Source organism: Streptopelia decaocto, assembly GCF_964273445.1.
Source record: "Streptopelia decaocto genome assembly, chromosome: 1".
NCBI classification, from domain to species: Eukaryota; Metazoa; Chordata; class Aves; order Columbiformes; family Columbidae; genus Streptopelia; species Streptopelia decaocto.
Genome location: NC_138663.1, coordinates 1,203,656 through 1,220,121, shown reverse-complemented (window position 1 = coordinate 1,220,121; position 16,466 = coordinate 1,203,656). Strand labels below are relative to the sequence as shown.

At 60.0% G+C, this 16,466-nt stretch overlaps 1 protein-coding gene across 1 annotated transcript in view; it reads right to left on the bottom strand.

The window, feature by feature from the left end:
• SND1 (staphylococcal nuclease and tudor domain containing 1) overlaps positions 1-16,466 on the bottom strand; it is a 139,512-nt gene that overhangs the window by 46,014 nt on the left and 77,032 nt on the right. The window contains exons 13-15 of the mRNA XM_082043181.1: positions 15,357-15,467; positions 6,779-6,851; positions 2,013-2,154 (exon numbers count right to left, since the gene is read on the bottom strand). Of these exons, the coding sequence (XP_081899307.1) occupies positions 2,013-2,154; positions 6,779-6,851; positions 15,357-15,467 (326 nt within the window). The remainder of the gene's footprint in view (positions 1-2,012; positions 2,155-6,778; positions 6,852-15,356; positions 15,468-16,466) is intronic.

Below are 16,466 nucleotides of genomic sequence, written 5' to 3'. Positions count from 1 at the left end.
ACCCCGGAAGACGCCGAGGCTGCAGCAAACGGGCGCAGCAGCATCTCCCGAGCGCCGCGGCTGCCCCGGTGCACCGGTCCTGCGGCACCAGACCCCCCAAAACTTGCACACCGGAGCCCGGCCCCCAGTTTGCAGCAGCCGCATCCCCCCTCGTTATCTCCAACCCCCTAATTGAGCTGCCAGGCAAAGGGTAGAGAGGGGTGTCCGGGGGGGCACAGCCCATCGCTGTCCCCTGCACCCCACGGGCACCCCAGCGGGTCCCCAATTGCTCCAGGGGACCCCAACATCTCCACGGAGCCCCCGGGGCCACCTGAGGCAGCCGGGACTGGGGCTTCTTCACCACTTTGGGAACTTTTTGGAGCAAAATCAGGCCCCGGGAGCGGGCGACAGCCAGTCGGTCTCCACAGCAACGCGGATTAAATATAACTTGCAGCCAGCGCGCTCCCCCCGGAGCCATCCATTTCCAGGCCACCCTCCCCGCCCCCTCCCCGGCCATTTCAAAATGATCCGACTAAGCGGAAAGGCCGAGCCGGCGCGGCCGGAGCCACCGGCACCGCGGGTATTTAACCACCGGTCCCCAAGGAAGGGACAGCGGGAGCCGCTTCGTCCCGCCAAGGGACGGGGATTCAGCGCCGCTCATCCCGGGGGCGTCCCTGCGGACACGGGGTGACCCCGCGAGCGCCGCGTCCCGCCGGCGGGGATGAGGATGGGACACACCGCGATGTCACCGGCCGCCAGCAGCGGGAACGGCGGCCGCTCCTTCCCCGCACCCACCGAATGTCACCTCGGGCACGGGGAACGAAGCGAATCCCACCCAAAAGCGGGGCCAGCAGGACATGGGGACAACGCTCTGTCACCACGTCCCCGCGCCGGGCGCGCTCGGAGGAGCCAAACGTGGCCAAACCCCTTGGCGGCCTTTGAAAGCAGAAATATTTAAATCTATCTAAATTCCTCCTCCCGAGCACGTGGGAGTTTTTTATCGCTGCTGAAAACGTTGCCGTCTCCGTCGCAGGCAAGGGGGAGCCGCGCTTCCCCGCCTTTTGCAGCTGACTTTAAGAATGGTTAATTATAAATAAGCCTGTGCGACTATTTATACGCCGCGGCACGCGGAGCGGGGCGGGTTTAGGACGCGCTTCCCACGCGGCAGAGCAGCCCCGAGCCGGGTTGGGGACGCTGGCGCTGTCCCCAGGCCACGGCATCGCTCCCAGGTGACGCTGGTGGCACTGGGAGTCCCTGGAACAAGATCTCCCGGCTCCTTCCCGTCCCCCACCCGGGATAAACGTTCCTCGGGTGGGAGCGGCAAGAGCTGTTGCTTACGGAAACCTTGGTGGTTTTCTCCCTGTGTACGATCTATTTATACGCTTATTGAATTTTTCATAACCGAGTTGCGAACGATCGGCGTTCAGGGTCAGCCTTGCTGCGCCGTTATTGCCATAGAAACGGGAGGTGGGGGGATGAAGCCGCCCCACATCTTCCTCGCCCATCCCAGAGCCGGCGACGGGCTTCCCCGTCCTCCCCGTGCCGCTGGGTGACACCTTGTCCCCCTCTGCCTGTCCCCTGGAAGGTGGCACCTTGGGACCCCCCTAGGTTTGGGGGTTTTGGGATGCGTTGGCTGAAACATGCACCACAAATGGGAGTTCTTTTTGTAGGACCTACCAAAACAAGCACCCTGTGCAAGCAAGGTGACGCTCTCGGAGCACCTACTGGCACCTCCATGAGCTCGTTCCTGTCCCCACGTGTCCCCAGGGGGTGCCCGCCCTGCCCGAGGAGGGACAAGGGGACACGCAGCCACGTCTCGTGGCACCAAAATGTGCAGAAGGCACCTAAACCCACCCCGGGGGGGGCAGCACCATGGTGTGCCCGCAGAGCGAACCCCACAGCGGGGAAAGGGCAGCAGCAGCAACACCCGAACCCTCCGCTCACCCCCAATTAGTGCTCCCCAGCCCAATTAACCCCCCGCGAGGCTGAGGCGTCGGCAGCGCTGGGTGAGGCGGGGGGGCCGGGGGGCTCACCTGCGAGGAGGAAGGTGATGAGGCAGGTTTCCTTGGGCAGGAAGAGCTTGAGGCGCGAGCCGCTGAACACGTATTCCACCACGGCCTCGGAGCGGCCGGCGCGCTGCAGGAACGGCAGGAACTGCTTCGCCTTCTGGGTGTCCTGGGGGGAAAACGGGGGGTCAGGGTGTGGGGCACAGCATGCTGGGGACCCCTCGGTGTGGGGACAGTGGCTGCTCTTTGATGCAGGTTTGGTGCACGGATCAACCTTGCCTGCCCTGTGCCGGGATGAGGGATGCAGGCAGGGATGGGGGATGCAGGCAGGGATGGGGGATGCAGGCAGGGATGCAGGATGGGGACTATGGGATGTGGAGAGGGATGCGGGATGCAGGCAGGGATGCAGGATGCAGGATGCAGGAAGGGATGGGGGATGCAGGCAGGGATGCAGGATGAGGGCTATGGGGTGTGGAGAGGGATGAGGGATGCAGGCAGGGATGTGGGATGCAGGCAGGGATGCAGGATGGGGGCTATGGGGTGTGGAGAGGGATGTGGGATGCGGGCAGGGATGAGGGATGCAGGCAGGGATGTGGGATGGGGACTATGGGATGTGGAGAGGGATGCGGGATGCAGGCAGGGATGCAGGACGCAGGAAGGGATGGGGGAAGCGGGCAGGGATGCAAGATGCAGGGAGGAAGGAGAGATGTGGGCTATGGGATGCTGACAGTGATGTGGGATGCCGGCAAGGATGCAGGATATGGGATGCAGGATGCAGGGAGGGATGCATGATGTGGGACATGGGATGTGGGGAAGGATGCAGGATACAGGGAGTGATGCAGGATGCAGGATGTGGGATGCAGGCAGGGATGCAGGCAGGGATGCAGGATGCAGAGACAGATGTGGGATGGCGCCAGGGATGGGGGATGAAGGATGCAGGGAGGGATGTGGGATGCAAGGAGGGATGTGGGGAGGGATGTGGGGAAAGATATGGGATGCAGGACATGAGGTGTGGGGAGGGATGAAGGATGCAGGATGCAGGCAGGGATGTGGGACGCTGGATGTGGGGAGGGATGCGGGATGCAGGATGTGGGAAGTGGGATGCGGGGAGGGATGCAGGATGTGGGATGCAGGCAGGAATGTGGGATACGGGATGCAGGATGCATGATGTGGGATGCAGGCAGGGATGTGGGATGCGGGATGTGCAATGTGGGATGCAGGCAGGGACCCCACTTCTCCCAGCTGGGGATGGACTGTGCACCCCACACCTGCCCCCACATCCCTGGCGCATGGGCTCCCACTGCCCCAGCACGGGGACGGCTGCCTGGGTGCAGGCAGGAGCAGGCAGGAGCAGGCAGGAGGGGGGCCAGACCCTGCCCCATCCTTCCCCTCCGGAACAGAACAGCCTGTGACCCCCTTTTCCCGGGAAACCCCCCTCCGTGCAGCCTCGCCCAGCATCTCTGTGCCCGGCATCTCTGTGCCGCCCGCCCCGGAGGTGCCGTGTCGCGAGCTCCCAAATTATTTACCCAAGGAAGAAAGGAACTAAAGAAAAAGCAGTTCCCCAGATAAAAGGCAGCCAGGTGGCTTTTCATCTCACTCCAGCCCTAATTTAGAAAACAAGCCGCAGAGGAGGGAAGGGAACACGCCACGGCCAAAACCTCTCGGTAGGACGAGGAGCCGACGCTCCCGGCCAGGGATGGAGACGGGAGCTGGGCCACGGCTGGAGCGAGGATTAATCACTTTTATTAAGCTGAATGCTTAATAAATGCAAACGGATTGATAAATGCAAACAGCATCTTTCTCCCGCCCCGGCCGTGCACCGATGCTCCAGCTGCACCTTTGTGCCAACGTCCCAGTGACATCCACCCGTCTGGCCACTAAGGGGTCCCAGGCAAACCCCCCCGCGCCAGCACCCCGGTTGGGGCGGGGTTGGCAGAAAAGACCCCCCAAAAGGCGGGTGCTGGTGCCGGATGGCTCGCCGGTGCTGGCTCGATCGCCGCCACGTGCGCTCGGTGCGCGGAACCCGCCCGGGGAGCGTTTTCCAGCAGCCGCGCAGTCAAGAAGTTAATCCAACACATGTAAGTGCAATCTGCGTGCGAGGAAAAACCCATTACCCGACATTAACCGCTCAGGTCTAACATATGCAAATCGACAATGGGAGCCGCTAATGAAGGCTACTAATTAGCGGTAATCACTCTACAGTCACGATTTGATTCGCTTAAGGGGGAAAAAGACAAAAAGCTGCAGGAAGGAGCCCCCCGTGGGGCGGGCGATGGGGAAGCCCCGGCTGTGCTGGAGGTGCCGAGGAAGAGCTCGGTGATGAAGAGCAGCCCCATGAGCCCTGACGGCATTCGAACGTGCTGGAAAATGACCTTAAAAACCCACTGGGATTTGCACAAGCCGAGGCAGCTCCTCAGCACGTTGGCCCGGGATGTTCCAGCACCCAAAATAACGAGCGGAGAGCAGCGACTCCAGCGCCGGGGGGACAGATCTCCACCCTGTCCCCGTGCCCCCTGTTTTTTGGGGCGTTTGGGCATTAAGGCCGAGCGGAGCCGCGCTGCTGGGAAGATGCTCGGGGGCACTTGTGACTTCCTTGCTGCCCCCCCTGCCAAAACGCGCTGGCACGGGTGATGCCGATGTGGCATATGGGTCACCTGATCGCCACGGGCACCAGGACAAGCTGGGTTTGACCCCTTAGATCGTCCCCAAACTGGGGCTGTGCTGGTCTCTGTGGTCCCCGCAGCCACCCCAATGGTGTTTGGTGGCCGCCCTGTGGTGCACAGCAAGGGGACGGTGCCCCCCGAAACAGAGACGGGGCAGCGGGGGAGTCGGGCTCAGATGCTGGGGGTACGGGATACCCACGAGCATCCATCACCCCCACCGACGCTTGTCCCCTCCTGCCGTCCCCACCGATGGGACAAGGCACAGCCGTGAGCACCCCTTGTCTGCCACCACAAAGCCAGTCCTGTCCCTGTCCCCATCCCCTGTGTCACAGCAGCAGCTCCTGCATCTCTCCCCGCACTGTCCCCATCCCCTGGGGTGGCACGTCCCAGCATCGCCCGCTGGGGGGACCAGGGGCTGCGGTGTCACCGCTGGGATGGGGACGGAGCAGGCGAGCAGATGCCGGTGGAGGGGACGGCTGTGCCAACACCTGCAGCCGCTTCTGGGGGGGAATTTTGGGACACGGGCGCTGCGGTTCGGAGGGGACACGAGGAGCTCCCGGACCTGCGTCCCTGCACCCATTCACCAGGGCTGGGGACCCCACGGGACACCCAAGTCCCAACCAGACAGCAAAACCCCCCAGCACCCCCATCCTTTGCCTTTTTGGGGCTCCCCAATTCACCACGGGCCGGGACACCCCGCGGCGGTGCTGCCGGCTCTGCCTGCCCGGGTGATATCACCCCCCGTTACTATTATTTTAACACCCAGAGCGTTTAATTAGCTGGGAATTGAAAGGAAATTCTACATAAATACAGTGAGGGGAAAAAAAAATATAATATAATCTTAACTCCACTTTCATGTGAAGCTCTGGCAATTATGCAAAATTATTCAAGGACTTTTCCCAAGGACAGGAGGTTTTTCCAGCGGCCGCGCTCCCGTGCCGGAGCTGATGGGAGAAGCAACGACAGGGGTTTGTGTGGCTGCCGCGCTGCCCTTTGCTTTGCCTCTATTTTTTGGGGGGGTTTCTTGCCAGCAGCATCGCGGGTCCTTGAGGAAGGAGGCTGGTTGTATTTTGCAGCGGGCAGGAGGATGAGGATGGGGCTGGGGATGGTGCTGGAGAGAAGCAGGATGGTGCTGGGGCACCAGGTGGGCACCACTGGGCTGCCCAAGCCATGGGACAGTGACATTTCCCAGCAGGAGCCGGGGACAAAGAACAAGAGGCTGCAGCGGAGCTGGGAAAGCAGGTTGAATCCTGTGCTTGAGTGAATTCCCTGCTTTCTGCATCCCGGGATGCTCGGGAATATAGAACTGGGGGCTGGGTGGGGACAGAGGTGACAACATGGGGACAAGGACACGGTGACGGTGCCACGTCGGTGGGTGGCACAGGCTGACGCACCAAAGCCACCCCGTGGGATGCGGTGACGCAGGACAGGGGGACACCGAGGGTCCTGTGCCCACCCCGTCACCGCGACCTAAGAATCAAAACAGCCCCAAATCCCATTTTCCCCTGGAATACTCTGGCATTATTAACAAATATTAACGAATCTCCATCAAAGCCGGGGTGTATCAGCCTGGTTTTGTTAGTAGGGGTTCTCCCATCCAGCTTGTTGCAGTTATTGGGGGGCTCCTAATGATCCCCACACACAGGGACGCTGTGGGACAGGGGCTGGGAGCAGGGACATCCCCATGTCCCCCCAGTGCTGGTTTGTCTCATTTTGCAGGTAATTGCACCACTATGTGATCTTTAGAAGCCTAAAAGGCAGCGGCTCTGCCACGAGCGTGTCCCGGGAGCGGGTGACGGCGCTTCCCGATGTCCCACCCAGTGGGGACCACACAAGGATGAGAAATGTCCAGGGGACACCACCCAGCAATGACAAACAGGGCCGGGCGCAGCAACCGGGGTGCCCAGGACAGGGCTCTGTCCCCCCCGAGGACATGAGGGACATTCTCGAGAGCCAGCACACCAACCCACCACAACGCTCTGCGCAAAGCCCCGCGGCGTCCCCTTTGTCACCAATGCTCAGGGTGACGCTGGCACAAGGCACACGGTGACACCTCCCCCCTGCTCCCCCAGAGAAGGGAAATTCCCCAGGGAAACGTTCCTGTGAGATCCCTGCAGGACCCCCCCTTACCCCCGAGATGTCGGCCACCCGGTGAATGGGCACCTCCTTCTTGCTGTGCAGCCCTTTGCCGTTCTTGATGGCCCTGCAAAGAAAAGGAAGAGATGACACGGGCCACCATGGCACCTGGAAGGGTCCCCACTGCCCCCGCGCTCGTTAGTCCGCAAATCTTAATTACCAGCCTTCGCCAGCTCATTGTCCTGAATATCGGGATGCTCAACGCCCTGAATATCAGGATGCTCAGATGTCCCCAATATTGGGATGCTCAGATGTCCCCAATATCGGGATGCTCCATGTCCTGAATATCAGGACGCTCAGATGTCCCCAATATCGGGATGCTCAACGTCCTGAATATTAGGATGCTCAACGTCCTGAATATCAGGATGCTCAGATGTCCCCAATATCGGGATGCTCAACGTCCTGAATATCAGAACGCTCAGATGTCCCCAATATCGGGATGCTCAACGTCCTGAATATCAGGACGCTCAGATGTCCCCAATATCGGGATGCTCAACGTCCTGAATATCAGGACGCTCAGATGTCCCCAATATGGGGATGCTCCATGTCCTGAAGATCAGGATGCTGGGAAGTTCTGAATAGCGGGATGCTCAGATCTCCCGAATGTGAGGATGCTCAATGTCCTGAAAATCAGTATACTTAATGTCCTGAGTACTGGGGTGCTCGGACGTCCCAGGTATCAGGATGCTCAATATCCTGATTGTCTGTGCCCTCCCCGCACCCCCAGCTGCTCCAGGACCATGTGTCGATGGCGCGAGCATCCCCGACTCTGCCGGCATCCCTGCCCTTCCCTAACCCCCGACAAGCTCCGTGGCGGGGAGGGGACATCCTGGGTGACCGCGGGGACACGGAGGTCACACATGGGGTGGCCTCGTCCCGGGGGGACCGTCGCAGCGCCCGTGTCCTGCCGAGCACGAGCACCCCCGGCTGCCCCCGCTCTGCCGGGCGTTACGGCGCTTGTTTAACTCGACTCTTTCTTCCTCACCGGGGGCAAGAGCTATTTTCCCTGGTTAAAAAAAGCTATTTCTGGGCAAGCCACTTATCCGTGGTGCAGCGCCGAGCGGGGGGGGCGTCTCAAAGGAGGCCGAGGGAGAGAGAAGAAATCCTTTTGCTGATTTAACAGGTTGGCTCCTTCCAGACAGCTCCTCAAATGATCCAGCTCAGCAAATTGATTGCAGTACAAAGCCTCCGGAGGGGCTTTGAATTTTTTTGCCTTGTATTTTTTTATCATCGTCACAGTCCGCTCGCAGCCCATTCCTGCTGCTCACAGCCCATTCCTGCCTCTCGCAGCCCATTCCTGCCTCTCGCAGCCCATTCCTGCCTCTGGCAGCCCATTCCTGCCTCTCACAGCCCATTCCTGCCTCTCGTAGCCCATTCCTGCCTCTCACAGCCCATTCCTGCCTCTCGCAGCCCATTCCTGCCTCTGGCAGCCCATTCCTCTCATAGCCCATTCCTGCCTCTCGTAGCCCATTCCTGCCTCTGGCAGCCCATTCCTGCCTCTTGTAGCCCATTCCTGCCTCTTGTAGCCCATTCCTGCCTCTCATAGCTCATTCCTGCCTCTCATAGCCCATTCCTGCCTCTGGCAGCCCATTCCTGCCTCTCACAGCCCATTCCTGCCTCTGGCAGCCCATTCCTCTCATAGCCCATTCCTGCCTCTCGTAGCCCATTCCTGCCTCTGGCAGCCCATTCCTGCCTCTCGTAGCCCATTCCTGCCTCTCACAGCCCATTCCTGCCTCTGGCAGCCCATTCCTGCCTCTTGTAGCCCATTCCTGCCTCTGGCAGCCCATTCCTGCCTCTCGTAGCCCATTCCTGCCTCTCGTAGCCCATTCCTGCCTCTCATAGCCCATTCCTGCCTCTCGTAGCCCATTCCTGCCTCTCGCAGCCCATTCCTGCCTCTGGCAGCCCATTCCTGCCTCTGGCAGCCCATTCCTCTCGTAGCCCATTCCTGCCTCTCATAGCCCATTCCTGCTGCTCACAGCCCATTCCTGCCTCTCGTAGCCCAATCCTGCCTCTGGCAGCCCATTCCTGCCTCTGGCAGCCCATTCCTGCCTCTCGTAGCCCATTCCTGCCTCTCGTAGCCCATTCCTGCCTCTGGCAGCCCATTCCTGCCTCTCGTAGCCCATTCCTGCCTCTCACAGCCCATTCCTGCCTCTCGTAGCCCATTCCTGCCTCTCACAGCCCATTCCTGCCTCTGGCAGCCCAGTCCTGCCTCTTGCAGCCCATTCCTGCCTCTCGTAGCCCATTCCTGCCTCTCGTAGCTCATTCCTGCCTCTGGCAGCCCATTCCTGCCTCTCGTAGCCCATTCCTGCCTCTTGTAGCCCATTCCTGCCTCTCGCAGCCCATTCCTGCCTCTGGCAGCCCATTCCTGCCTCTCGTAGCCCATTCCTGCCTCTCACAGCCCATTCCTGCCTCTGGCAGCCCATTCCTGCCTCTTGTAGCCCATTCCTGCCTCTGGCAGCCCATTCCTGCCTCTCGTAGCCCAGTCCTGCCTCTCGTAGCCCAGTCCTGCCTCTGGCAGCCCATTCCTGCCTCTCATAGCCCATTCCTGCCTCTCACAGCCCATTCCTGCCTCTCGCAGCCCATTCCTGCCTCTCGTAGCCCATTCCTGTCTCTCGCAGCCCATTCCTGCCTCTCGTAGCCCATTCCTGCCTCTCATAGCCCATTCCTGCCTCTCGTAGCCCATTCCTGCCTCTCGCAGCCCATTCCTGCCTCTGGCAGCCCATTCCTGCCTCTGGCAGCCCATTCCTCTCGTAGCCCATTCCTGCCTCTCATAGCCCATTCCTGCCTCTCACAGCCCATTCCTGCCTCTCCTAACGTCCTAACGCTTCATTCAGGCTCCTTATCATCTCCGTGTTACTTTAACCTGGAAGAAAACTTACTTCCATCCGAATCGGAGCATTCGCCCCGTTTTGCATTTAAAATGCTTCGTGCGATGAAGCGCTGGAAGAAGCCGGTGTTAATTTTGTGCCTTGCCAGGGCACTCGCCTCCTCCTTTTGTGTGGGGAACAAAGTGATTTAATTTGGTGATGGGGAACAGTGGTCCCCTCGATCTGGTGTGTGCACAGACCCCCAGGAAAACCCGGTGGGTGGGAAAAGTACTAATCTCCTTCCTAAAGCCCCCAGGAGGGGCTGAGCGGCGCTGGCAGCTCAGTCCCAGCAGATCCAGCTCCGGCCTTTGCCAAAGAGCTGGGACATCGGGGATTTTCGGGACATCTGAGATATTCAGGACATCTGAGCATCCCCACGTTAGGATGTCTGAGCATCCTGACATTCAGGACATCTGAGCATCCCCACGTTAGGATGTCTGAGCATCCCCACGTTTGGACATCTGAGCATCCCAACATTTGGACATCTGAGCATCCCCACGTTAGGATGTCGGAGCATCCCCACGTTTGGACGTCTGAGCATCCCGACATTCAGGACATCTGAGCATCCTCACATTTGGACATCTGAGCATCCCCACGTTAGGATGTCGGAGCATCCCCATGTTCGGACATCTGAGTATCCCAGCGTTCAGGATTTTGAGCATCCTGACACTTGGGACATCCAAGAATTCCAATATTCAGAACATTCGAGCATCCCAATACTCAGGACACTGAGCATCCTGACATCTGGATCATCCAACCATCCCAATACTTGGGACATCCGAGCAGCCCGATACTCAGGACATTAAGCATCCTGATATTCAGGACATTGAGCATCCCAATATTCAGGATATTAAGCATCCTGATATTCAGGACATTGAGTATCCCAATATTCAGGAATTGAGCATTCTCACATTTGGGAGATCTGAGCATCCCACATTCAGAACCTCCCGGCATCCTGATATTCATGATATCAAGCATCCCGATATTTGGGACATTAAGCATCCTGATATTCAGGACATCTGAGCATTCCGATACTCAGGACATTAAGCATCCTGATATACAGGACATGGAGTATTCCAATATTCAGGACATTGAGCATCCTCACATTCGGGAGATCTGAGTATCCCATTTTCAGAACCTCCCGGCATCCTGATATTCATGATATCGAGCATCCCGATATTTGGGACATCTGAGCATCCTGATATTCAGGACATTGAGCATCCTGACATTTGGCACTTCCGAGCATCTCAATATTCGGGACATTGAGCATCCCGATACTCAGGACAATGAGCATCCCAACACTCAGGACATTCGAGCATCCTGATATTGAGGACTTTGAGCATCTTGATATTGAGGACACTGAGCATCCTGATGTTGAGGACATTGAGCATTCCGACACTCAGGACACCCGAGCATCCCAATATTGAGGACACTGAGCATCCCAATATTGAGGACATTGAGCATTCCGACACTCAGGACACCCGAGCATCCCAATATTGAGGACATTGAGCATCCCAGTATTGAGGACATTGAACATTCTGACACTCAGGACACCCGAGCATCCCAATATTGAGGACACTGAGCATCCCAATATTGAGGACATTGAGCATTCCGACACTCAGGACACCCGAGCATCCCAATATTGAGGACATTGAGCATCCCAATATTGAGGACATTGAACATTCCGACACTCAGGACACCCGAGCATCCCAATATTGAGGACACTGAGCATCCCGATATTGAGGCCATTGAGCATTCCAACACTCAGGACACTCGAGTATCCCAATATTGAGGACACTGAGCATCCCAATATTGAGGATATTGAGCATTCCAACATTCAGGACACCCGAGCATCCCAATATTGAGGACATTGATCCTCCCAATATTGAGGCCATTGAGCATTCTGCCACTCAGGACACCCGAGCATCCCGCCATTCGGCACCCTGAGCCGGAGCCACCCCCACAGCCGCGCGGCTGCCGGCTCCATCCGCCACGTCCCTCCCGGCTATCCCGGTGCTCGGCTGGAGCGTCGCCCACGCCCGAGCGCTCCGAGCTGCTGATTTCATGCCAGGCACATCCTCTCGCTAAAAGGCAAATCCCCGGCGGCGCTCGGCGACGAGGCCCCGAGCAATCTGCCGGGCGCCGATCCCACGCCGCGCGGGGAGGGGGAAAGGGAGCGCGAGCACCCGTTTCTCAGCCTGCCCCCTCGAAGCGAGCGGTTTGCGGGAGAAGCAGCGGAGCGCTGCGCAGCGGGCTGGCAGCAACCGCGCCGCAGCCCCCTCCAAGCTGCTCTCCCCTGCTGGCGGCACCGGCAGCCGCTGCCAAAGGAGGAGCTGAAATCCCAGCACCCGCTGCCGCCTGCGGTGCAGCCGCAGCCCAACCGGCACCCATGGGTGCACGGGAGCAGCGCCGGGGGCGGCAGCGTGGCTGGAGGGGAGCGGAATCGGGAGGGGAGAGGGGCACCCACTGCCTGTCCCCATGGAGGGGATGGGGTGCCAGGGACAGATGGGGTGCGGGGCACAGACGGGGTGCGGGGGACAGATGGGGTATGGGGGATGGATGGGGTGCAGGGGGATGGATGGAGTGAGGGAGGATGGATGGGGTGCAGGGGGATGGATGGTATGTGGGGGGATGGATGGGGTGCAGGCGGATGGATGGGGTGAAGGAGGGTGGATGGGGTGCAGGGGGATGGATGGGATGCGGGTTTTGGACGGATGCAGGGGGATGGACGGGGTGCGGGGGGATGGACGGGATGTGGGGGGATGGATGGGATGCAGGGGGATGGATGGGGTGTGGACGGATGGATGGGGTGAAGGAGGATGGACGGAGTGCAGGGGGATGGACGGGATGCGGGTTTTGGACGGGATGCAGGGGGATGGACGGGATGCGGGGGATGGATGGGGTGAAGGAGGGTGGACAGGGTGCAGGGGGATGGATGGAGTGACAGAGGATGGATGGGATGTGGAGGGATGGACGGGGTGCGGGGGATGGCGGAGTTGTGGGGGATGGGCGGGATGCGGGGGGATGGACGGGGTGCAGCCTGGTCCAGTTTCTCCCCGTGGAGCTGCGAGGCTCCGTGCAGAGATGGGCGACAGGGAACCAGCCCCAGGGCAGGGACACGAGGGGGGCTGGGTGATGGGATCAGCCCCTGCAGCAAGCTGGACCGTGCACAGCTGGAATATGGATTCATGGACTGTACACAGCTGGAATATGCGTGCAAGGACTGTGCACAGCTGGATCATATGTGTCTGGAATGTGCGTGGCTGGACTATGCACACCTGGATCATTCACAGCTGGACCACGCACAGCTGGACTGCAACCATGGACCATTCACAACTGGATTGTGCACAGCTGGATCGTGCAAATCTGGGTAGCATGTGCCCCTGTGATGCACACCTGGATAGTGCACCCCTGGAACATGCAGTCTGATCCATGCACATCTGGGTCGTCCAACCCCAACCATGCACATCTGTACTATGCACCCCTGGACTGTGCAGCCTCAACTGTGCACATCTGTTCCGTGCAACCTCAACCATGCACATCTGTGCCATGCAACCTCAACCATGCACATCTGGACCCTGTACCCCAGGACAGCAACTCAGGCACTGCCTGAGTGAGGTGACATTTTGTGCGTCCCCTTCAGTGAGGCACAAGCACCTCCCTGCCTGCAGCAGTGTGTCCCTGTTGCAGCAGCACCTCCCTGCCTGCAGCAGCACCTCCCTGCCTGCAGCAGCACCTCCCTGCCTGCAGCAGCAGTCCCTGCCTGCAGCAGTGTGTCCCTGTTGCAGCAGCACCTCCCTGCCTGCAGCAGCGCGTCCCTGCCTGCAGCAGCACCTCCCTGCCTGCAGCAGTACCTCCCTGCCTGCAGCAGCGCGTCCCTGCCTGCAGCAGCAGTCCCTGCCTGCAGCAGTACCTCCCTGCCTGCAGCAGCGTGTCCCTGCCTGCAGCAGCACCTCCCTGCCTGCAGCAGCACGTCCCTGCCTGCAGCAGCAGTCCCTGCCTGCAGCAGCGTGTCCCTGCCTGCAGCAGCACCTCCCTGCCTGCAGCAGCACATCTCTGCAGCAGCGTTTCTGCCGCCTCTGCCGACACAGGGAAGCATCCACACGCATTTTTCTCACCGCGATAACCTCAACCTAATTACACGAGGCCAGAACGCGTCTCCAACCCTCCGCATCGACTCGGACGTCACCGGGTTTAAATGCAATTACCGCTCCGGCAGCCAGGCCAGGGCCGCGGTGGCGCTTTGCCAGGCTCAGCGCCCCGAGCAGCGGAGCCGGGGCCTTTGAACCCCGGCGTGATCCACGCGATGGCCCGTGAGACTCCAAACAACCTCCCGGGCATCTTGGCAAATGTTATTTGTCTTCAGCCGCCGAGCAACCGGCAGCTCTGGAATGAACATGGATGGGGATGGGATGGGATGGGATGGGATGGGATGGGATGGGATGGGGATGGGGATGGGATGGGATGGGATGGGATGGGATGGGATGGGATGGACAGGAGAGGGTGTTGGGACAGGATGGATGAGCTGGGCCAGTACAGACAGTATTATACATGATGGGATAGATGGGACAGGTAGGATGGGCCAGGACAGGGCTGGACAGATGGGATGGGACAGAACACAGTGGATGGGATGGGATGGGTCAGGACAGATTGATGGGGTGAGATGGGACTGGATGGATACCATGGGATGGGACAGGACAGGACATGGCAGATGGGGCAGGATGGAATATGATGGGACAGATGGGATGGGATGAGACAGAGCAGGCAGGGTGGGCTATGGCAGACAGGGCAGGATTGGACAGACAGGATGGGACAGGTTTAACAGGATGGGGCAGAGTAGACAGGATGGGACAGGACAGGATGGGACATGGCAGACAGAGAAGGATGGGACATGATGAGACAGATGGGATGAAACAGGACATGATGCGACAGTATGGGATGGGACAGGACAGATGGGATGGGACATGATGGGAGAGTATGGGACGGGACAGAACAGATGGGATGGGATGGGACATGATGGGACAGTATGGGATGGTACAGGACAGATGGGATGGGGCAGAGTAGACAGGATGGGACAGGACAGGATGGGAGAGATGGGATCCGACGGGATAAACGGGATGTGATGGGACAAAAGAGACAGGATGGGACAGGACAGAATGGGACAAGGCAGACAGAGCAGGATGGGACATGACGGGACAGACAGGATGGGACAGGACAGATGGGATGCGACAGGGTAGACAGGATGGGACATGATGGGACAGACAGGATGGGACAGGAGAGTATGGGACAGGGAAGACAGGATGGGACAGGACAGAAAGGGACGTGATGGGACAGATGGGATGGGATGGGATGGGATGGGATGGGATGGGATGGGATGGGATGGGATAGGACAGATGGGATGGGATGGGATGGGATGGGATGGGATGGGATGGGATGGGATAGGACAGATGGGATGGGATGGGATGGGATGGGATGGGATGGGATGGGATGGGATGGGATGGGATGGGATAGGACAGATGGGATGGGATGGGATGGGATGGGACAGATGGGATGGGATGGGATGGGATGGGATGGGATGAGATGGGATGGGATGGGGTGGGATGGGACGGGATGGCATGGCATGGGACGGCATGGGGGTGACACGGCACAGCTCTGCACCCCCCTGCGAGCCCCCCGGCGCGGTCCCCGCCCGGCGCGGCACTCACCGAGCCTCCGCAGCCAGCAGCTCGTCGTAGTGCGAGGACCTCTGGTCGTCGTCCTGCCGGTAGCGGATGACGGTGGCCAGGCCTTTGCTCACCAGCGCTTCGGCGATGTTGCTGCCGGAGAGAAGAACGGGGGGTTCAGCACCCACCACAGCCGGACCCCCATCCCTGTCACCAAGGGGACACCCCCACCCCTTTCAATGAATGGGGATGGCTGAGGGGTCCATCCATGGTGGGGGTTCCCGGCAGCACCCAAGCCCCCGTCACCCCCCGAACCAGCGGGTCAGCGCCCCGGGGCTGCGGGAACCCCCTCCCAGATTTTCGCTCCCTATGGCGTTTTCACGGGGCGCGGGGGCGGCCGCCAAGCGGGTAAATTGGCTGCCATTCCCCGCCGCCGCTTTCAACAAATTCATAAATTCTACTTCGCTGAGCACATCTGTAATTCGCCTCCAATTACAGCGGCAGGGCACGGACCGCTAATTCACTGCTTCAAAAAATCAAAAAGCATATACATATCTATATATACGTAGATATGTATGGGGGGGTCTGACCCATTCGCAGCCCCGGAGCAGAGGGGGAAGGGCAGAACCATCACCGGGAGCTGAAAATGGGTCCGTGCTCGGAGCGGGGGAAACAAGAACAGAACTGAGGTTGGTGAGGGAGGAAATGGGCTGCAGCAGGAGGCGGCTGCGGGGGCCGCGCTGGAATCGGCGTCCCTCGGTGTCACCGGGAGACGGGGACATCCCCGGGGAGCCTGATGGGCAGGCTGGGGACAGCTCTGTCACCTCTGTGCCACCCCTGTGCGGGGGACATGCTGCTGCACCCCCGGAGCAGCACGTCAGCGTGTCCCCAACCAAACCCACCATGGGGACAAGCACCAAAGGACAATTGTCACCAGTCCTGGGGCAGGACGGCTCCTTCCCATCCAGCCTGGGACACCCCTCGTGTCCCACATCCCCAGCCTGGGGCTTGGGGACAAGCCGATGGGACTCCCATGCTCACGCAAAGCCTGGCTGGACCCAGCTGGGGGTCCTGTCACCCCCCAGAGGAGGCGACACCCGCGTCCCCCTGCACGGGCAGCCGCGTCCCCATCCGTCACCCCGTTCTGGGGAC